The sequence below is a fragment of the Dendropsophus ebraccatus genome, chromosome 14 (assembly GCF_027789765.1).
Source record: "Dendropsophus ebraccatus isolate aDenEbr1 chromosome 14, aDenEbr1.pat, whole genome shotgun sequence".
NCBI classification, from domain to species: Eukaryota; Metazoa; Chordata; class Amphibia; order Anura; family Hylidae; genus Dendropsophus; species Dendropsophus ebraccatus.
The window spans coordinates 5575233-5598841 of NC_091467.1; the positions used below are offsets into that span (position 1 = coordinate 5575233).

The 23609-nt window shown below is 51.7% G+C and overlaps 1 protein-coding gene across 6 annotated transcripts in view; it reads left to right on the plus strand.

Annotated features, from left to right (window-relative positions):
• EYA2 (EYA transcriptional coactivator and phosphatase 2) overlaps positions 1 to 23609 on the plus strand; it is a 107518-nt gene that overhangs the window by 70638 nt on the left and 13271 nt on the right. For all 6 annotated transcript variants that reach the window (XM_069952398.1, XM_069952397.1, XM_069952393.1 and 3 more), the window contains 4 exons: positions 9280 to 9347; positions 10696 to 10873; positions 10955 to 11085; positions 14674 to 14757. In XM_069952398.1, the coding sequence (XP_069808499.1) occupies positions 9280 to 9347; positions 10696 to 10873; positions 10955 to 11085; positions 14674 to 14757 (461 nt within the window). The remainder of the gene's footprint in view (positions 1 to 9279; positions 9348 to 10695; positions 10874 to 10954; positions 11086 to 14673; positions 14758 to 23609) is intronic.

The window sequence follows — 23609 nt, forward strand, 5'->3', positions numbered from 1 at the left end:
GAGACATGATGTAACAGCAGAGTAGTGAGTGCCGCTCTGGAGGATGAGACATGATGTAGCAGCAGAATAGTGAGTGCCGCTCTGGAGGATGAGACATGATGTAGCAGCAGAATAGTGAGTGCAGCTCTGGAGGATGAGACATGATGTAACAGCAGAATAGTGAGTGCAGCTCTGGAGAATGAGACATGATGTAACAGCAGAGTAGGGAGTGCCGCTCTGGAGGATGAGACATGATGTAGCAGCAGAATAGTGAGTGCCGCTCTGGAGGATGAGACATGATGTAGCAGCAGAATAGTGACTGCCGCTCTGGAGGATGAGACATGATGTAACAGCAGAATAGTGAGTGCAGCTCTGGAGGATGAGACATGATGTAGCAGCAAAATAGTGACTTCCGCTCTGGAGGATGAGACATGATGTAACAGCAGAATAATGAGTGCAGCTCTGGAGGATGAGACATGATGTAGCAGCAGAATAGTGAGTGCAGCTCTGGAGAATAAGACATGATGTAACAGCAGAGTAGTGAGGGCAGCTCTGGAGGATGAGACATGATGTAAGAGCAGAATAGTGAGTGTAGCTCTGGAGGATGAGGAATGATGTAACAGCAGAATAGTGAGTGCAGCTCTGGAGAATAAGACATGATTTTTTTATACCAAAGAAAAAAAGGCTTAAGCTAAACATCGTTCATTTATTTTCAGATAAAAAACTTTATAGAAAATAGTATATATCACGTATTCCAAAGGTTACAAAATGCCCCGGGGTTACGCATCATCACACTGCCATGGGTGAGTCACTATGAGTTTATTATAGGTTACTGTGTGATTTAAGAAGTGGCCAGAATTTTGTTTTATTCCTATTTTAGGAGGTCCTCTTATATTTCCTATATGAATTTATATTTATGTTGATTCATAACATTGGTTGTTTCAGCCGGTATATGATATACTATAGGCTGTGTGTTTGTAGGACGCCATGTTGTAACCTTTGGAATATGTGATATATACTATTTTTTATAAAGTTTTTTTTTATCTGAAAATAAATGAAGGATTTAGCACAAGCCTTTTTTTCTTTGTTTCTTCGGTATAAAATAAACTCATATATAAAGCTTTGAGTGTATTTTTTGCTTGGGTTAAGAGATAAATAAAGATAAAGGTAAAAAAAAGACCCATATTATACAATTACTTTTAAATACCCATTAGAACGTGTGTTTCTAAGAATGACATGATGTAAGAGCAGAATAGTAATTGCAGCTCTGGAGGATGAGACATGATGTAACAGCAGAATAGTGAGTGCCGCTCTGGAGGATGAGACATGATGTAACAGCAGAATAGTGAGTGCCGCTCTGGAGGATGAGACATGATGTAACTGTAGAATAGTGAGAGCAGCTCCGGAGGATGAGACATGATGTAACAGAATAGTGAGTGCAGCTCCGGAGGATGAGACATGATGTAACAGAATAGTGAGTGCAGCTCCGGAGGATAAGACATGATGTAACAGCAGAATAGTGAGTGCAGCTCCGGAGGATAAGACATGATGTAACAGCAGAATAGTGAGTGCAGCTCCGGAGGATGAGACATGATGTGAGAGCAGAATAGTGAGAGCAGCTCCGGAGGATGAGACATGATGTAAGAGCAGAATAGTGAGTGCAGCTCCGGAGGATAAGACATGATGTAACAGCAGAATAGTGAGTGCAGCTCCGGAGGATGAGACATGATGTGAGAGCAGAATAGTGAGAGCAGCTCCGGAGGATGAGACATGATGTAAGAGCAGAATAGTGAGTGCAGCTCCGGAGGATAAGACATGATGTAAGAGCAGAATAGTGAGTGCAGCTCCGGAGGAGGAGACATGATGTAAGAGCAGAATAGTGAGAGCAGCTCCGGAGGATGAGACATGATGTAACAGAATAGTGAGTGCAGCTCCGGAGGATGAGACATGATGTAAGAGCAGAATAGTGAGTGCAGCTCCGGAGGATAAGACATGATGTAACAGCAGAATAGTGAGTGCAGCTCTAAGGGTGTCCTTAGGATGGCATATGGTAGGTTATTAACATGACCTGTAATGTAGAATGAGGTCCTCTATCTCTGTATTTAGGCTCAGAGCTTGGTGTCCGCCTGCAGCTCTTGCTCAGTGACAGCGACACCTCCTCCAGCCTGTGTATAGCGCTCTGCCCCCTCTCGGGACTGCGCTGTTAGTGATGCGTCTCCTGACGCCCTGACGTTTACTTCACGGGTCCCGGCGAGTTACTTAACCTGGCAGTTCCTGTGAGCGGCCATGTTGTGGCAGAGGCCTCAGTCAGGCTCACTGAAATTCCTTCACTTCTGCTGTGTTTAACCTCTGACCTTCTATTAATGCAAACCAGGCCCGGTGGCTGCAGATCGCATCTAGAGAGCGAAGGTAGTGCGCGCTAGCTTCCCCAAACATCTCCGACAACGACCTGATCCTCAGCCACAGCGCCACCCCTTGGATGAGGTCGTCTGGAGAGATGTAGCTCTGTAACTACACAATAGTATATAGGACCCCCATGGTCCATCCCCCCCGCACAGCTCACAGGCCATAGATGGGATCGGCATCAGGGATCCCTTCAGTGTCCATATCTGAGAAGGAAACATAGGAGGTAGCGCAGGAATATCTGCAGAGGTTACAGGATACGGGATCAGTACAGAGCGATGTATACAGGATGCGGAGACGTGTCATCACGCCACTATATACTTCTCTCCAGTAACTAGTAAGGAATAAGCCGCCTCCAGGTTTGCTTCATAAAACCCAACTCTCCATAAAATCAGTCTGTTTTTGCTCTTTTTACAGCACATATGGTTTACATTAGATTTAGTCTCAGATTATGGCGGCATAGCTGAATGTTAAGCCCCAGAGAACGTCCTGCGGGTATATGGAGGCCTCATTTGTGAGGGGTCACATCACACGTCCTACAGTACAATTAATGCTCCAGTAATAATGGTGCGTGAGATCCCGCTCCGCTCTACCGACACAGCCGCCGCCGCTGTGGTTTCATCCGTCCTATTCTTTCCAGAAATAATGCAGTAATGTGTCCCCTCCAGTGTGAGGATGACATTACTGTGTGCACCCTGTACTGTGTCATGTGTCCCCTCCAGTGTGAGGATGACATTACTGTGTGCACCCTGTACTGTGTCATGTGTCCACTCCAGTGTGAGGATGACATTACTGTGTGCACCCTGTGCTGTGTGTCATGTGTCCCCTCCAGTGTGAGGATGACATTACTGTGTGCACCCTGTGCTGTGTCATGTGTCCCCTCCAGTGTGAGGATGACATTACTGTGTGCACCCTGTGCTGTGTGTCATGTGTCTCCTCCAGTGTGAGGATGACATTACTGTGTGCACCCTGTACTGTGTCATGTGTCTCCTCCAGTGTGAGGATGACATTACTGTGTGCACCCTGTACTGTGTCATGTGTCCCCTCCAGTGTGAGGATGACATTACTGTGTGCACCCTGTGCTGTGTGTCATGTGTCTCCTCCAGTGTGAGGATGACATTACTGTGTGCACCCTGTACTGTGTCATGTGTCCCCTCCAGTGTGAGGATGACATTACTGTGTGCACCCTGTGCTGTGTGTCATGTGTCCCTTCCAGTGTGAGGATGACATTACTGTGTGCACCCTGTACTGTCATGTGTCCCCTCCAGTGTGAGGATGACATTACTGTGTGCACCCTGTGCAGTGTCATGTGTCCCCTCCAGTGTGAGGATGACATTACTGTGTGCACCCTGTACTGTGTCATGTGTCCCCTCCAGTGTGAGGATGACATTACTGTGTGCACCCTGTACTGTGTCATGTGTCCACTCCAGTGTGAGGATGACATTACTGTGTGCACCCTGTGCTGTGTGTCATGTGTCCCCTCCAGTGTGAGGATGACATTACTGTGTGCACCCTGTGCTGTGTCATGTGTCCCCTCCAGTGTGAGGATGACATTACTGTGTGCACCCTGTGCTGTGTGTCATGTGTCTCCTCCAGTGTGAGGATGACATTACTGTGTGCACCCTGTACTGTGTCATGTGTCTCCTCCAGTGTGAGGATGACATTACTGTGTGCACCCTGTACTGTGTCATGTGTCCCCTCCAGTGTGAGGATGACATTACTGTGTGCACCCTGTGCTGTGTGTCATGTGTCCCTTCCAGTGTGAGGATGACATTACTGTGTGCACCCTGTACTGTCATGTGTCCCCTCCAGTGTGAGGATGACATTACTGTGTGCACCCTGTGCAGTGTCATGTGTCCCCTCCAGTGTGAGGATGACATTACTGTGTGCACCCTGTACTGTGTCATGTGTCCCCTCCAGTGTGAGGATGACATTACTGTGTGCACCCTGTGCTGTGTGTCATGTGTCCCCTCCAGTGTGAGGATGACATTACTGTGTGCACCCTGTGCTGTGTGTCATGTGTCCCCTCCAGTGTGAGGATGACATTACTGTGTGCACCCTGTGCAGTGTGTCATGTGTCCCCTCCAGTGTGAGGATGACATTACTGTGTGCACCCTGTGCTGTGTGTCATGTGTCCCCTCCAGTGTGAGGATGACATTACTGTGTGCACCCTGTACTGTGTCATGTGTCCCCTCCAGTGTGAGGATGACATTACTGTGTGCACCCTGTACTGTGTCATGTGTCCCCTCCAGTGTGAGGATGACATTACTGTGTGCACCCTGTGCTGTGTGTCATGTGTCCCCTCCAGTGTGAGGATGACATTACTGTGTGCACCCTGTACTGTGTCATGTGTCCCCTCCAGTGTGAGGATGACATTACTGTGTGCACCCTGTACTGTGTCATGTGTCTCCTCCAGTGTGAGGATGACATTACTGTGTGCACCCTGTACTGTGTCATGTGTCTCCTCCAGTGTGAGGATGACATTACTGTGTGCACCCTGTACTGTGTCATGTGTCTCCTCCAGTGTGAGGATGACATTACTGTGTGCACCCTGTACTGTGTGTCATGTGTCCCCTCCAGTGTGAGGATGACATTACTGTGTGCACCCTGTACTGTGTCATGTGTCTCCTCCAGTGTGAGGATGACATTACTGTGTGCACCCTGTACTGTGTGTCATGTGTTACTGTGTGTACTCTGGGGGCTCTGGGCCTGTGTATACTCTGGGGGCTCTGGGCCCGTGTGTACTCTGGGGGCTCTGGGCCCGTGTGTACTCTGGGGGCTCTGGGCCCGTGTGTACTCTGGGGGCTCTGGGCCCGTGTGTACTCTGGGGGCTCTGGGCCCGTGTGTACTCTGGGGGCTCTGGGCCCGTGTGTACTCTGGGGGTCCAGGTATTTATGCGGAGAGGTCTTGTATAATCTGTGTGACAGTAACGTGTTGTATGTGTGGTGGTGTACTGTGGTGCTGTAAGGAAGGACATGTACTGTATGTAGCAGTGTATTGGGGGGAGGATCAGTAACTTTCTCTGCTAATCACATTATATGGCGGCACAGCCAGAACGAGGTGTAGAGGGAAGCAGGCTGCCTCGATCTGTCATTACCAGGGTGGAGACCATCCAGAATCACATAGTGTACTCTGCACTCCTCTCCAGGGCCCCTGCTAATATCATCACAGGGGCCAATTGCCATTATCCCCCCCCCCCTTCCGTTTATTAATTAGGAGCACAAGTCATTAGGCTCTTAGTGTGTCTATAATACTGAGATACTGAGAGTGCTAGCTGCTGAGCCCAGTCCTTATCCAAACACCTGCTGTAACTGCCTGTGTATAAAGAGGTAGTCACAGCCCCGCCCCTATATATCATGTGTATAGAGGGGTAGTCACAGCCCCGCCCCCTGTGTATCCTGTGTATAAAGAGGTAGTCACAGCCCCACCCCCAGGATCACATCACCACTGTGGTATGAGTTGCGTTCCCCCCCCCCCCCCCCCCCCCCCCCCGTATGTGCAGGCATTCTGGGTAAACCCTTCTCTATAAACCCTTTTCCTTCTTATCCCTGTAAAGTAAATAAATCTTGGCGTTGCGGCGTTGAATGACGGATTTATAACTCGATGCGCCGCTGACTTCTCCTGCCAAGCACAAATACTGTTAATTGCCCAGAGCGGTGCAGTTCCTGCCAGCATCATAAAACCATAGAGAAGCACATTATCGCCCGCCGGGGGACAATGGGGCTTTTATATGAGGTATTGTCTGGGGTGAAGTGTTACCGATGCCCCCTGAGCAGCGTCCTGGGCTATGGATGGGTGCAGGGATCTGTCCTGGAGGGATCACCCCCACCGCCACCTGCTGCTGCTGCCGCCAGCGTTTTTTCAGCTGCTCATTCCCCAGATAATCCGCCATCTTATAGGGAATCCTATGGGAGACTCTTCCAGTCGGAGCGGCTGGGGACACGGCCCTGATATACTAACCTGTTACCAGTTTTCCCACTCACTTTCTTGTTACGAACATTGTGTGCCACAAAAATGTCCAAAACACAACACAATAGTCATTTTGTGCTTTACAACCGAAAAGTGGCCGTGTCCCTTTAAAACCCGACATAACCCTCACATTTTCCGGAGTTTTGTGCCGCTTGTCTCTGCCTGGTCTTCCCGGTGTCTTTTCCGCTTGTTTTTGCTGAATCTCCCCAGTGTGCTGTGCCTCTTCTCTTTGGTGCCCTGTGCTGCTTGTCTCTGCTCTGCTTCCCTGGTGCCCTGTGCTGCTTGTCTCTGCTCTGCCTCCCTGGTGCCCTGTGCTGCTTGTCTCTGCTCTGCCTCCCTGGTGCCCTGTGCTGCTTGTCTCTGCTCTGCCTCCCTGGTGCCCTGTGCTGCTTGTCTCTGCTCTGCCTCCCTGGTGCCCTGTGCTGCTTGTCTCTGCTCTGCCTCCCCGGTGCCCTGTGCTGCTTGTCTCTGCTCTGCCTCCCTGGTGCCCTGTGCTGCTTGTCTCTGCTCTGCCTCCCTGGTGCCCTGTGCTGCTTGTCTCTGCTCTGCCTCCCTGGTGCCCTGTGCTGCTTGTCTCTGCTCTGCCTCCCTGGTGCCCTGTGCTGCTTGTCTCTGCTCTGCCTCCCTGGTGCCCTGTGCTGCTTGTCTCTGCTCTGCCTCCCTGGTGCCCTGTGCTGCTTGTCTCTGCTCTGCCTCCCTGGTGCCCTGTGCTGCTTGTCTCTGCTCTGCCTCCCTGGTGTCCTGTGCCGCTCATCTCTGCTCTGCCTCTCTGGTGCCCTGTGCTGCTCGTCTCTGCTCTGCCTCCCTGGTGTCCTGTGCCGCTCATCTCTGCTCTGCCTCCCTGGTGCCCTGTGCTGCTTGTCTCTGCTCTGCTTCCCTGGTGCCCTGTGCTGCTTGTCTCTGCTCTGCCTCTCTGGTGCCCTGTGCTGCTTGTCTCTGCTCTGCCTCTCTGGTGCCCTGTGCTGCTTGTCTCTGCTCTGCCTCCCTGGTGTCCTGTGCCACTCATCTCTGCTCTGCCTCCCTGGTGCCCTGTGCTGCTTGTCTCTGCTCTGCCTCCCTGGTGCCCTGTGCTGCTTGTCTCTGCTCTGCTTCCCTGGTGCCCTGTGCTGCTTGTCTCTGCTCTGCCTCCCTGGTGCCCTGTGCTGCTTGTCTCTGCTCTGCCTCCCTGGTGCCCTGTGCTGCTTGTCTCTGCTCTGCCTCCCTGGTGCCCTGTGCTGCTTGTCTCTGCTCTGCTTCCCTGGTGCCCTGTGCCGCTCATCTCTGCCCCTTCTCCCCTGTGTCCTGTGCCGCTAGTCTCTGCCCCTTCTCCCCTGTGTCCTGTGCCGCTAGTCTCTGCCCCTTCTCCCCTGTGTCCTGTGCCACTTGTCTCTGCCCCTTCTCCCCTGTGTCCTGTGCCGCTAGTCTCCCTGGTGTCCTGTGCCGCTAGTCTCCCTGGTGTCCTGTGCCGCTAGTCTCCCTGGTGTTCTGTGCCGCTAGTCTCCCTGGTGTCCTGTGCCGCTAGTCTCCCTGGTGTCCTGTGCCGCTAGTCTCCCTGGTGTCCTGTGCCGCTAGTCTCCCTGGTGTCCTGTGCCGCTAGTCTCCCTGGTGTCCTGTGCCGCTAGTCTCCCTGGTGTCCTGTGCCGCTAGTCTCCCTGGTGTCCTGTGCCGCTAGTCTCCCTGGTGTCCTGTGCCGCTAGTCTCCCTGGTGTCCTGTGCCGCTAGTCTCCCTGGTGTCCTGTGCCGCTAGTCTCCCTGGTGTCCTGTGCCGCTAGTCTCCCTGGTGTCCTGTGCCGCTAGTCTCCCTGGTGTCCTGTGCCGCTAGTCTCCCTGGTGTCCTGTGCCGCTAGTCTCCCTGGTGTCCTGTGCCGCTAGTCTCCCTGGTGTCCTGTGCCGCTAGTCTCCCTGGTGTCCTGTGCCGCTAGTCTCCCTGGTGTCCTGTGCCGCTAGTCTCCCTGGTGTCCTGTGCCGCTAGTCTCCCTGGTGTCCTGTGCCGCTAGTCTCCCTGGTGTCCTGTGCCGCTAGTCTCCCTGGTGTCCTGTGCCGCTAGTCTCCCTGGTGTCCTGTGCCGCTAGTCTCCCTGGTGTCCTGTGCCGCTAGTCTCCCTGGTGTCCTGTGCCGCTAGTCTCCCTGGTGTCCTGTGCCGCTAGTCTCCCTGGTGTCCTGTGCCGCTAGTCTCCCTGGTGTCCTGTGCCGCTAGTCTCCCTGGTGTCCTGTGCCGCTAGTCTCCCTGGTGTCCTGTGCCGCTAGTCTCCCTGGTGTCCTGTGCCGCTAGTCTCCCTGGTGTCCTGTGCCGCTAGTCTCCCTGGTGTCCTGTGCCGCTAGTCTCCTTGGTGTCCTGTGCCGCTCGTCTCTGCCCCGTCTCCTCAGTGTCCTGTGCCGCTCGTCTCTGCCCCGTCTCCTCAGTGTCCTGTGCCGCTCGTCTCTGCCCAGTCTCCTCAGTGTCCTGTGCCGCTCGTCTCTGCCCAGTCTCCTCAGTGTCCTGTGCCGCTCGTCTCTGCCCAGTCTCCCCGGTGTCCTGTAACAGTTGTATGAGGTTCGGTCCAGGAGACCCCCCCAACTCTCCTCCAGCGGCTGGGTGATCCCTGCGGAGCTGGAAATGTCAGTAACTGGGGCTCTAATGTAGTAGGACAATGACTGATCTGCTGAACAATCCCTCCGTTCCTGCACATCACGGCCAGAGATGATGAGAGTTGTTACTGCATAAACTGTAGGATGAGAGTTGTAGTTCTGCAACAACAGGAGAACTACATTGGGGGATCATTTACCTATAGAACAACCTGTGGTACTCCAGTAAACCACAATTCCCAGCATGCCCTGACAGCCCCCACTGGTTGGGGGTCATTGCTCCGCCTCTGATACTCGCCTATAATGTCAATCACATGCATACACTCTGGGCCTCGGCTTGATGATCCAAAGTGAATCTTATAGTGTTGTTCTCTTTTCCCGCAGGTCCTTCAGGAATCTACCAGGGAGCCAATGGCCTTACTAACCCCAGCAGCTTCAGCGGTCTCCATCAGGTGAGGCGCCCCCTATTGGTAGCCATGGTATTCTTGGTCCTTGGTCCTTGGTATTCTTGGTGCTGAGACCCCTCCCCCCCCCCCCCAATGGTATCTGGGTGCTGAGACCCCCCCCCCCCAATGGTATCTGGGTGCAGAGACCCCCCCCACAATGGTATCTGGGTGCAGAGACACCCCACAATGGTATCTGGGTGCAGAGACACCCCCCACAAGGGTATCTGGGTGCAGAGACTTCCCCCACAAGGGTATCTGAGTGCAGAGACCCCCCCCCACAATGGTATCTGGGTGCAGAGACCCCCCCCCAACAATGGTATCTGGGTGCAGAGACCCCCCCCCACACACACAATGGTATCTGGGTGCAGAGACCCCCCCCCCACACACACAATGGTATCTGGGTGCAGAGACCCCCCCACACACAATGGTATCTGGGTGCAGAGACCCCCCCACACACAATGGTATCTGGGTGCTGGGACCCCCCATAATGGTATCTGGGTGCTGAGACCCCCCCACAATGGTATCTGGGGGCAGAGACCCCCATAATGGTATCTGGGGGCACGGACCCCCCCCACACACACACACACACACACAATGGTATCTGGTTGCTGGGACCCCTCACAATGGTATCTGGGGGCAGAGACCCCCATAATGGTATCTGGGGGCACGGACCCCCCCCCCCCCACACACTTACACACACACAATGGTATCTGGTTGCTGGGACCCCTCACAATGGTATCTGGGTGCTGAGACCCCCCCCCCCCCACAATGGTATCTGGGTGCTGAGACCCCCCCCCCCCACACACACACAATGGTATCTGGGTGCTGAGACCCCCCCCCCCCCCCCCACAATGGTATCTGGGTGCAGAGACCCCCCCCACAATGGTATCTGGGGGGGGTCCGTGCCCCCACACACACACACAATGGTATCTGGTTGCTGGGACCCCCCACAATGGTATCTGGGTGCTGAGACCCCCCCCCCCCCACAATGGTATCTGGGTGCTGAGAATCCCCCCCCCACAATGGTATCTGGGTGCTGAGACCCCCCCCCCCCCCCACAATGGTATCTGGGTGCTGAGACCCCCCCCACAATGGTGTCTGGGTGCAGAGACCCCCCCCCCACAATGGTATCTGGGTGCTGGGACCCCCCACAATGGTATCTGGGTGCTGGGACCCCCACAATCACTAGGATAAGGAGGCAGAGGCTGACCCCCGGGTATCTGCCGTGTTATAAGATTGCCAGCACTCTGTGTAAGAAGTGATGGTCTCCTCTTACCTCTGCCTTGCTGCTGCTGCTGATGACTATAATGTATCCAGGCGGTGCGTTATATTACAGTCTACTCCCTCATTATAGGAATATTCCTCTTATCCCGGCTTTAGCCAAGGACAGTACGCCCAGTACTATAGCGCGTCCTACAACTCCCCTTACGTCCCCAGCAACAACATCAGCCCGAGCGCCATCCCCACCACCACCTACTCCCTGCAGGAAGCCTCCCACCATATCTCCAACCAGAGCTCGGAGTCCCTGTCAGGTGAGTGTGAGTCCGCAGCAGGGAGGGGGGGCACATCCAAGGGTCGCACATGTAGTTATACTCTTAATGGCTTCTCTGCAGGAGATTATAACTCTCACAATGGTCCCTCCACCCCGGTGAAAGATTCCGAAACCGACAGGCAACACGTCAAGTTACGAGGAAGGTCCAAACGAAACAACGAGCCCTCCCCCACTGTGGACAATGAGATCGAGGTAAGCGTCTGCATCAACTAGACGTCTGACTGATAGGACGGTAACCCATATTATCCTCATAGGTGACGGTCAGTATACAGGAGATCAGACAGGCCCATAGGAACTGATCACACGTACATTATTACACACACATACATCATTACATATATACATACATAATTCTATATATACATACATACACACATACATCATTACATATATACATACATATTTCTCTCTCTCTCTGTGTATATATATATATATATATATATATATATATATACACACATACATACATACACACATACATCATTACATATATACATACATACACACATACATCATCACACACACATGCATCATTACACACACTTTATTACACACACATACATAAATACATCATTATACACACATCATTACACATATATACATCATTACATATATACATACATAATTCTATATTCTACAGGTTGCAGTGCGGTCTCTCAGTCTCGGACACAGTACAGAACAGGTTGCAGTGCGGTCTCTCAGTCTCGGACACAGTACAGAGCAGGTTGAGGTGCGGTCTCTCAGTCTCGGACACAGTACAGAGCAGGTTGCGGTGTGGTCTCTCAGTCTCGGACACAGTACAGAGCAGGTTGCGGTGTGGTCTCTCAGTCTCGGACACAGTACAGAACAGGTTGCAGTGCGGTCTCTCAGTCTCGGACACAGTACAGAGCAGGTTGAGGTGCGGTCTCTCAGTCTCGGACACAGTACAGAACAGGTTGCGGTGTGGTCTCTCAGTCTCGGACACAGTACAGAGCAGGTTGCGGTGTGGTCTCTCAGTCTCGGACACAGTACAGAGCAGGTTGCGGTGTGGTCTCTCAGTCTCGGACACAGTACAGAACAGGTTGCGGTGCGGTCTCTCAGTCTCGGACACAGTACAGAACAGGTTGAGGTGCGGTCTCTCAGTCTTGGACACAGTACAGAACAGGTTGAGGTGCGGTCTCTCAGTCTCACAGTACAGAACAGGTTGAGGTGCGGTCTCTCAGTCTCGGACACAGTACAGAACAGGTTGTGGTGTGGTCTCTCAGTCTCAGACACAGTACAGAACAGGTTGAGGTGCGGTTTCTCAGTCTCGGACACAGTACAGAGCAGGTTGAGGTGCGGTCTCTCAGTCTCGGACACAGTACAGAACAGGTTGCGGTGCGGTCTCTCAGTCTCGGACACAGTACAGAACAGGTTGAGGTGTGGTCTCTCAGTCTCGGACACAGTACAGAACAGGTTGCAGTGCGGTCTCTCAGTCTCGGACACAGTACAGAGCAGGTTGAGGTGCGGTCTCTCAGTCTCGGACACAGTACAGAACAGGTTGCGGTGTGGTCTCTGTCTCGGACACAGTACAGAACAGGTTGAGGTGCGGTCTCTCAGTCTCACAGTACAGAACAGGTTGAGGTGCGGTCTCTCAGTCTCGGACACAGTACAGAACAGGTTGCGGTGTGGTCTCTCAGTCTCGGACACAGTACAGAACAGGTTGAGGTGCGGTCTCTCAGTCTTGGACACAGTACAGAACAGGTTGCGGTGCGGTCTCTCAGTCTCGGACACAGTACAGAACAGGTTGAGGTGCGGTCTCTCAGTCTCACAGTACAGAACAGGTTGAGGTGCGGTCTCTCAGTCTCGGACACAGTACAGAGCAGGTTGAGGTGCGGTCTCTCAGTCTCGGACACAGTACAGAACAGGTTGCGGTGTGGTCTCTCAGTCTCGGACACAGTACAGAACAGGTTGAGGTGCGGTCTCTCAGTCTCACAGTACAGAACAGGTTGAGGTGCGGTCTCTCAGTCTCGGACACAGTACAGAGCAGGTTGAGGTGCGGTCTCTCAGTCTCGGACACAGTACAGAACAGGTTGCGGTGTGGTCTCTCAGTCTCGGACACAGTACAGAACAGGTTGAGGTGCGGTCTCTCAGTCTCACAGTACAGAACAGGTTGAGGTGCGGTCTCTCAGTCTCGGACACAGTACAGAGCAGGTTGAGGTGCGGTCTCTCAGTCTCGGACACAGTACAGAGCAGGTTGAGGTGCGGTCTCTTAGTCTCGGACACAGTACAGAACAGGTTGCGGTGTGGTCTTTCAGTCTCGGACACAGTACAGAACAGGTTGCGGTGTGGTCTCTCAGTCTCGGACACAGTACAGAACAGGTTGAGGTGCAGTCTCTCAGTCTCGGACACAGTACAGAACAGGTTGCGGTGCGGTCTCTCAGTCTCAGACACAGTACAGAACAGGTTGCGGTGCGGTCTCTCAGTCTCGGACACAGTACAGAACAGGTTGCGGTGCGGTCTCTCAGTCTCACAGTACAGAACAGGTTGAGGTGCGGTCTCTCAGTCTCACAGTACAGAACAGGTTGAGGTGCGGTCTCTCAGTCTCGGACACAGTACAGAACAGGTTGCGGTGTGGTCTCTCAGTCTCGGACACAGTACAGAACAGGTTGCGGTGCGGTCTCTCAGTCTCACAGTACAGAACAGGTTGAGGTGCGGTCTCTCAGTCTCGGACACAGTACAGAACAGGTTGCGGTGCGGTCTCTCAGTCTCAGACACAGTACAGAACAGGTTGCGGTGTGGTCTCTCAGTCTCACAGTACAGAACAGGTTGAGGTGCGGTCTCTCAGTCTCGGACACAGTACAGAACAGGTTGCGGTGCGGTCTCTCAGTCTCGGACACAGTACAGAGCGCAGTGAGCGAGTCTGTCATGGAGGCGGTCTAATCCCATTTCCCTTTAATGCCTTTTCCACATGGATATTCCATCTTTACAAACCAGTTTACAGAGAATTGGCGTCAGCACAAAGGATTCTTCTATCTAATCCTGAATGTCCTGTAGAGATCTTGGCAGCAAATGTCACGATGGCAAAAAAAATCGGTTTTGTTTTCTACCTGTGAAATCATCTGACAGTATCCTCCAGATTAACCCTGTGCCTGCCAGAGCCGTCTGAGTGTGAACACAGCGCCCCCTGCTGTACTTATGACCCGTTGTCCTGATGCATGTACAGTGTGAGATGCAGAGTGATGTGTGATGGTAATCAGTGCGGTCATGGTGTCTGGCAGCAGCTGTACAGTGTGAGGTGCAGGGTAATGTGTGATGGTAATCAGTGCGGTCATGGTGTCTGGCAGCAGCTGTACAGTGTGAGGTGCAGGGTAATGTGTGATGGTAATCAGTGCGGTCATGGTGTCTGGCAGCAGCTGTACAGTGTGAGATGCAGAGTGATGTGTGATGGTAATCAGTGCGGTCATGGTGTCTGGCAGCAGCTGTACAGTGTGAGGTGATGTGTGATGGTAATCAGTGTGGTCATGGTGTCTTGCAGCAGCTGTACAGTGTGAGGTGATGTGTGATGGTAATCAGTGTGGTCATGGTGTCTTGCAGCAGCTGTACAGTGTGAGGTGATGTGTGATGGTAATCAGTGTGGTCATGGTGTCTGGCAGCAGCTGTACAGTGTGAGGTGATGTGTGATGGTAATCAGTGTGGTCATGGTGTCTGGCAGCAGCTGTACAGTGTGAGGTGATGTGTGATGGTAATCAGTGTGGTCATGGTGTCTGGCAGCAGCTCTCCAGGACTCTATAATAACATCTGCTCCTCTCTTTGTCGCAGCGCGTCTTCGTGTGGGATTTGGATGAGACGATAATTATCTTCCACTCGCTACTCACCGGGACATTCGCCTCCAGATACGGCAAGGTAAGAGCGGGTGATGTGCGGTGCGGTGAGGTGTGCCGCCCCTCATCACCTTCTTATAACACTATTGTGGAGAATTTATCATTTGCGTCTGTTTCCCCTAATGCTGACGTCACATCCCCCATAGTCACAGACCTGCCCCGTAATACCCCAGTGGTTATGTGAGACCTGAGCTCAGTAAGGATAGTAAATACCGGGTATCAGGCAGTGGCTTCTGTATGGAGTGACCTGTATCAGGCAGCGGCTTCTCTGTGGAGTGACCTGTATCGGGCAGCGGCTTCTCTGTGGAGTGACCTGTATCGGGCAGCGGCTTCTCTGTGGAGTGACCTGTATCGGGCAGCGGCTTCTCTGTGGAGTGACCTGTATCGGGCAGCGGCTTCTCTGTGGAGTGACCTGTATCGGGCAGCGGCCCCTTAAGTCCCCCGCGTGGTTACACATCACACCTCGGCTCTGGTTTACTCAAGTGCATAAAATGTGACGACTTCCTATATTACGAGCCGCCCATTAATCCTGCTTAGCGGCTGCCGGGGGAGACGTCGGCTCTCATCATCACGGCGCTAATGAAGGAGTTTTACTGCTCGTAAGGGCCGCGCCAATCTATTTATAGACTGAGGAGAAGTCACAATGTACTAACACTTCATTAACAGCGTGCAAGGTGCAAATAAAACCTGGAGGGGCTGCAAGGGGCCGCCATGCAGCTTCACCTCACCGCTGGGGACTGTGTGGAATTATAATGCTGTTATTTGTATAGCGCACACTGATTCCGCAGCACTGTACATAGGTTTTTGCCAATTATTGGTCCCTGTCCCCGTTAGGTGAATTTAGATTGTGAGCCCTATCTGTATGTTTTGGGTGTGGTGGGATGGCAGGCCTGGTGTGTGTGTGTTTGGGGGGTGGAGGGGAGCACAGGGCCTGGTGTGTGGAAGTGGGGGTGCCGAGCCTAGTGAGGATGTAGTGTAGTGATGATGCTGGGAGTGTAGGCTTGGTGTTAGTTTGTGTATGTGTGTGTGGAGCTCCAGGCCGGTTGTGTAGGATTTGACCTATATGGACTCTACCGCTATCTGTTACCATCATATTTAGGAAGCGAACGCCTAGTGAAGATGATGCAACTCCCAGTCACTCTGTGCGCGACATTGGGCCTTATTACATGGACTGGCAGTAGGTAGTGCGGCCTATGGCTGATGATAGTGTGCAGTTACTACTTAGCTGTCCAGGCTCCCCCGGCATCATCCAGCAGCTGCAGCTCGCTTCTTTCTGGTCACATCTCTGAAGTAGCCGGCAGTGTTGTCGTTTGGCTGGTCTCCCTGAGTTCAGCAATCTGTTTCTCTTACATCTCTGAAGTGACAATCCCTGGCCAAGAGGGGACAGCATAGCGACCAGTAATTGGCTGAGCGGCCTGTCACTTCAGAGACTGGACCAGAAGTGGGAGCTGCAGGGGTGGAATAATATACACACACTGTATGTATGTGTATACACATACATACAGTGGTGCCTTGGATTAGGAGCATAATTTGTTCCAGGGTGGCGTTTGTAATCCAAATTGCTCTTAAACCAAAGCAATTTTTCCCATAAGAAATCACTGATCTGCAGACAATTGGTTACACACCCCAAATATACTGATTATTATTCTGAATAACATGTAGAAGAGATTAAACAATGAGAAGCAGCTGAACCTGTGATATAAGTTACTGTATAGTAAATCAATCAGCATGTGGTATATAATGTATAGTAACTGTATACCCCTAATAACACAGCAGCTGGATATGTGATATATAAGTTACTGTACAGTATAGCAATCAGCATGTGGTGTATAATGTATAGTAACTGTATACTCCTGATAACACAGCAGCAACTGGATATGTGATATATAAGTTACTGTACAGTATAGCAGCATGTGGTGTATAATGTGTAGTAACTGTATAACCCTGATAACACTGCAGCAGCTGGATATGTGATATATAAGTTACTGTACAGTATAGCAATCAGAATGTGGTGTATAATGTATAGTAACTGTATAACCCTGATAACACAGCAGCAGCTGGATATGTGATATATAAGTTACTGTACAGTATAGCAGCATGTGGTATATAATGTATAGTAACTGTATAACCCTGATAACACAGCAGCTGGATATGTGATATATAAGTTACTGTACAGTATAGCAGCATGTGGTATATAATGTATAGTAACTGTATAACCCTGATAACACTGCAGCTGGATATGTGATATATGTTACTGTACAGTATAGCAATCAGCATGTGATCTATAATGTATAGTAACTGTATAACCCTGATAACACAGCAGCTGGATATGTGATATATGTTACTGTACAGTATAGCAGTATGTGGTGTATAATGTATAGTAACTGTATAACCCTGATAACACAGCAGCTGGATATGTGATATATAAGTTACTGTACAGTATAGCAGCATGTGGTATATAATGTATAGTAACTGTATAACCCTGATAACACAGCAGCTGGATATGTGATATATAAGTTACTGTACAGTATAGCAGCATGTGGTGTATAATGTATAGTAACTGTATAACCCTTATAACACAGCCGCTGGATATGTGATATATAAGGTACTGTACAGTATAGCAGCATGTGGTGTATAATGTATAGTAACTGTATAACCCTGATAACACAGCAGCTGGATATGTGATATATAAGTTACTGTACAGTATAGCAGCATGTGGTATATAATGTATAGTGACTGTATAACCCTGATAACACAGCAGCTGGATATGTGATATATAAGTTACTGTACAGTATAGTAATCAGCATGTGGTGTATAATGTATAGTAACTGTATAACCCTGATAACACAGCAGCAGCTGGATATGTGATATAGAAGTTACTGTACAGTATAGCAGCATGTGGTATATAATGTATAGTAACTGTATAACCCTGATAACACTGCAGCAGCTTGTAGATACAGGATGGAGCTGCAGATCCCCATAATGCAGTAGCGTAGTACTTCAGGCTAGAATAGAGAAGCAGGGCTGCTGTCAAAGGTCTGTGTGGTCACATGACAGCAACGGGGAAGGGGTGTGTGTGCAGGAAGTGAGAATTACAGATGTGGACAACAGTGACAGAAACTTTATATACAGCAGCTTGAATGGCTGAGTGTGAGAGCAGGCACATTATAGCAGCAGTGTGCATAGCTGAGTGTGAGTGCAGGCACATTATAGCAGCAGTGTGCATAGCTGAGTGTGAATGCAGGCACATTATAGCAGCAGTGTGTATAGCTGAGTGTGAGTGCAGGCACATTATAGCAGCAGTGTGTAGAGCTGAGTGTGAGTGCAGGCACATTATAGCAGCAGTGTGTAGAGCTGAGTGTGAGTGCAGGCACAGTATAGCAGCAGTGTGTAGAGCTGAGTGTGAGTGCAGGCACAGTATAGCAGCAGTGTGTATAGCTGAGTGTGAGTGCAGGCACATTATAGCAGCAGTGTGTATAGCTGAGTGTGAATGCAGGCACATTATAGCAGCAGTGTGTATAGCTGAGTGTGAGTGCAGGCACATTATAGCAGCAGTGTGTATAGCTGTGTGAGAGTGCAGGCATATTATAGCAGCAGTGTGTATAGCTGAGTGTGAGTGCAGGCACATTATAGCAGCAGTGTGTATAGCTGTGTGAGAGTGCAGGCACATTATAGCAGCAGTGTGTATAGCTGAGTGTGAGTGCAGGCACATTATAGCAGCAGTGTGTAGAGCTGAGTGAGTGCAGGCACAGTATAGCAGCAGTGTGTATAGCTGAGTGTGAGTGCAGGCACATTATAGCAGCAGTGTGTATAGCTGAGTGTGAGTGCAGGCACATTATAGCAGTAATGGAGAGGATAGGAAACACAAGAGCTTATTGGGAATATTAGACCATGTAATACGACCCATAAACCAACATCTTCTGCAGTGCTGTCCTTGTCCCAGGAGCTCCCACTCTTTTTCCACCTGCAGTGTTTGTGGAATGTGAGTGGATGAATAGCCGGGGATGGTGTTCCCACGCCTGTCACTGCCCTCATTCTTATCTCTAAAGAGGAGGGAAAACATTGCACTTAATCCTCTCATCATGAGCTGTTACCTGAGCTCAGGAGAACAATGGGATCCACACCTCCGCCATTAACCCCTGAGGGGACTGCTCCCAGAGGAGAGGACCATGCAGCCTTATGTGCCGCATTGTGCCGTCCTATTGTAACTGAATGGAAACCCGTCTGCCATAAACATCTATCTATCCTAAGATAATAAGAAGGGAAATAACATACTACACTACTGTCTATGTTTCTTTGTTTACCCTGAATCCACAACACATGATCACTATGCACCATACTTGTCTGCTGATCCCTAAGAAGCCATAGGGCAGAGGCTACAGTCCATGTGGATCCCAGCCATAGATGTAAGATTACTGCAACCAATCACAAACTAAAAATCAAAGGTGAATTTTTATTGGCTGCTGTTGGCAATCATACATTGTGGTTTAAAGGCAATGTATCAGCATTGCAGGTTACATAGCGTTACATGGCGCCCAGCGCTCTGGTGTGGCCGGTTACGCCCCTATTACACGGGGCGACTGTTAGGAGCAATAGAGCGCTGCCAGCGCTCACTTGCCCCTCATTCCCCGCTCGTTGCCACCGATATTACACGTGTCCTCAGCGAGCGGGTGAGTACAGGGGGGCCGCGGGGGGCTGCCCGGGTGATCGCTATATCATCCAAGCAGTCCATAGCAGATGGCAGCGATCTGCAGCCTCCTATTTCACTGAGCGATGGCAGCAGATCGTTCCTATGTTAGTCGTTTGTCTTTCAACATGTTGACATCCGAATCCGGCCAATAATCGTTTTGTGTAATAGGTCCTTTATTTATATGCTAGTCTGCCCATTTAGTGAACTGGGGATTATACCTAACCCCTCAGTGCCCTAAAGAGGCCTCATGCCCACTCTCCTAGTGGGTGCCCTAACCTGCTGATACATTTATACATCTGCCCCTGGGTATGGCAGCAGCATTCACACACACACACACACACACACACACACACACACACACACACACACACACACACTCTGTATAGATGATATACTGTGTGTATGTATTCTGTATAGTAGGGGGTATGTCCCTGGTATTGCACACACAGCCTATATATGACCTATGACCTCCGCCTATAGTGTCAGCACTAGTAGGTAATATCATCCCCATTCATTGCTTTGCCTCCTTATCACCCTCATGGCAGCAGAGTGCCGGCAGAGGAGCCACAGGTGGTTGTGTACGCTGAGAGAATGCCACGGGCTGTGACTCGTTCCCTCACCGCCGCTACACTAAAGTATTCTCCTGGCCGGCCGCCAGCCCTAAAAGTCAGCCATTACCTGCCAGAGTGCATTAGGCGGGTGTCAGTGATGTCCCAGGGCTCGCCGTCCCATAAACATCCAGTGAAATTATCTCTTGGCAAGAGGCTGGCGGCCCGGCGCTCCCCGGCCGTCACTCAGCTTTATGTGTCCGTGTGTTTTAATGGGCAGCAGGACGGCAGAATGCTCTGAACTCCATCACAAAGCACTTCTCCAGAACTGGGACCCCGCTCAACAAAAATGCACGCCCCGCTCCAAAAAACCTCCAGCTTCTCTCCCTTTTTATTAATGACGCTTTTTAGGGAATATTTGGAGTTCAAGCCGTGGTATAAATCCATGGGAAATCTTATCCTTGGCCTCGCCGCGCTGGCTGCTTTGTAGGACCTGGGCTGCTCATAAATTATAGTGTCCACACTGAATTAATGGCAAGAGATTTACAGCCGATCAGCGACTGAGCCCCCCCTGCAGACTGTGAACATATAACATAGTATAACATAGATTTACATGCTGCCTCCCAGCCCCACGACCACCCCGGCATCACAGCGGCTGCACCACGACCACCCCGGCATCACAGAGGCTGCACCACGACCACCCCGGCATCACAGCGGCTGCACCACGACCACCCCGGCATCACAGCGGCTGCACCACGACCACCCCGGCATCACAGTTGCCGCACCGCGACCACCCTGGCATCACAGCGGCTGCACCACGACCACCCCGGCATCACAGTTGCCGCACCGCGACCACCCTGGCATCACAGCGGCTGCACCACGACCACCCCGGCATCACAGCGGCTGCACCGCGACCACCCCGGCATCACAGTTGCCGCATCGCGACCACCCCGGCATCACAGCGGCTGCACCACGACCACCCCGGCATCACAGTTGCCGCATCGCGACCACCCCGGCATCACAGCGGCTGCACCACGACCACCCCGGCATCACAGTTGCCGCACCGCGACCACCCTGGCATTACAGCGGTTGCACCACGACCACCCCGGCATCACAGCGGCTGCACCACGACCACCCCGGCATCACAGTTGCCGCACCGCGACCACCCTGGCATAACAGCGGTTGCACAGCAACCACCCCGGCATCACAGCGGCCACACCGCAACTACCCTGGCATCACAGCGGGTGCACCCTGACCACCCCGGCATCACAGTTGCCGCACCGCGACCACCCCGGCATCACAGCGGCTGCACCACGACCACCCCGGCATCACAGTTGCCGCACCGCGACCACCCTGGCATTACACCCTGCAGACTGTGAACATATAACATAGTATAACATAGATGTACATGCTGCCTCCCAGCCCCACGACCACCCTGGCATCACAGAGGGTGCACCACGACCACCCCGGCATCACAGCGGCTGCACCACGACCACCCCGGCATCACAGTGGCTGCACCACGACCACCCCGGCATCACAGTTGCCGCACCGCGACCACCCTGGCATCACAGCGGCTGCACCACGACCACCCCGGCATCACAGCGGCTGCACCGCGACCACCCCGGCATCACAGTTGCCGCACCGCGACCACCCCGGCATCACAGCGGCTGCACCACGACCACCCCGGCATCACAGTTGCCGCACCGCGACCACCCTGGCATTACAGCGGTTGCACCACGACCACCCCGGCATCACAGTTGCCGCACCGCGACCACCCTGGCATAACAGCGGTTGCACAGCAACCACCCCGGCATCACAGCGGCCACACCGCAACCACCCCGGCATCACAGCGGGTGCACCCTGACCACCCTGGCATCACAGCGGGTGCACCCTGGCATCACAGCGGGTGTACCCTGACCACCCTGGCATCACAGCGGGCTTACTGATGGTAATTGTGATTGTATCTATATACGGTGACTGATGGTAATTGTGATTGTATCTATATACGGTGACTGATGGTAATTGTGATTGTATCTATATACAGTGACTGATGGTAATTGTATCTATATACGGTGACTGATGGTAATTGTGATTGTATCTATATACGGTGACTGATGGTAATTGCGTTCATGTATATACTGTGCACGATGAGCGTTTATACTGAGAGACTTGAGAACGATTAATAATGATTTTGAGGTCGCCTGCGATCAGATGCGATCAGCGACATACCAACAAATACTGTCATTTGTTCGTTTTTGCGCTTGCAGCAGAAGTTTATCGCTTAAAGAGTGAAATTTTTTTTGGCAAAACCAATAGTCCAGGCGATTTTAAGAACCATTTAAGGATTCCTCCTGTGTAACAGGCCGACGAGCGACCCCGGAGCCTGCTAATCTCTGCTTATAAAGGGACCACCATAAATATCTCTACTTATGTTTTCGGTAATTCTGAGATGGGGCGGGGCCGTGACAACCACAGTTACTTCACCGTGTAGTAATCATTTAGGGTATAGACACAGTATAGTAATGGAGAATGACGTCGCTCCAGTGTGATTGCTCGAGGAAGATAGATGTCACCCTGAGGAGTCCTAGTGGATGTGGCCTATGGCTGTCTCTATGCTTTCTTGGAAGTCCTAGGGCTGTATCCAACTTCTGCAGCCTCCGGCAATCTGATGCAAAAGGATGGGACTGGAGCAATGTGGAGTTGGCAGAATTTCTTGTCAGCCTTATCCCTATAGATTTCTTTTCTGTCCAGGCATGATGGGAGTTGTAGTGCTGCAGGAGAGGAAACACTGCTCTGGATCAGTGGTCTGTGGATTGGCAGGGCCTGCTGGGAGTTGTAGTTTCCCATCAGCCTCATGTTGGAGTTCATGTCATGGATCTTTCCACAACCGGCAGAACAAGTCTGAGGCCGCCAGCTCTAAGTAATTAAGTGCAATTAAAGGGCCGGCAGCGTTGTCTGTGATTTGTGCAGGTAAAACCATCAGACTGGGGGGGGGAGCGGAGAAAGCTGCTGATTGTCTCCTAATCCCCCTCTAACCCTTGGCTGACATCTCCGGGAGATAAGCTGCACAGAATAGCGGTCTGATTTAATAAATACACATAATTAATACCTTCATCCTTGTGGCTGTGTCATTATTTGCGCACTTTCTCAACAGGTAGTTGGCAGCGGAATAGACGGGGGGGCGGCCCGCATGAGATGTTCACAAAAGCCTCCGACGTGTGGACTCGTATCCGCATTGTCCTCGCCTCTCAGTGTCACAGTGATTGGAACCTAAGTAAACAGGAGGGAATCCAGACAACCAGACGCAAGTCTGAGCACTGGGGAGAGAAGTGGGGGCGCCGCCGATGTGTTACTGTGTGCACCCCCCCCCCCCCAGGGTATTACATAGTGACGTGTTACTGTGTGCCCCCCCCAGTGTATTATATACATAGTGATGTTACTGTGTGCCCCCCCCAGTGTATTATATACATAGTGATGTTACTGTGTGCACCCCCCCCCCCCCAGTGTATTACATAGTGACGTGTTACTGTGTGCCCCCCCCCAGTGTATTACATAGTGACGTGTTACTGTGTGCCCCCCCCCCCAGTGTATTATATACATAGTGATGTTACTGTGTGCACCCCCCCCAGTGTATTA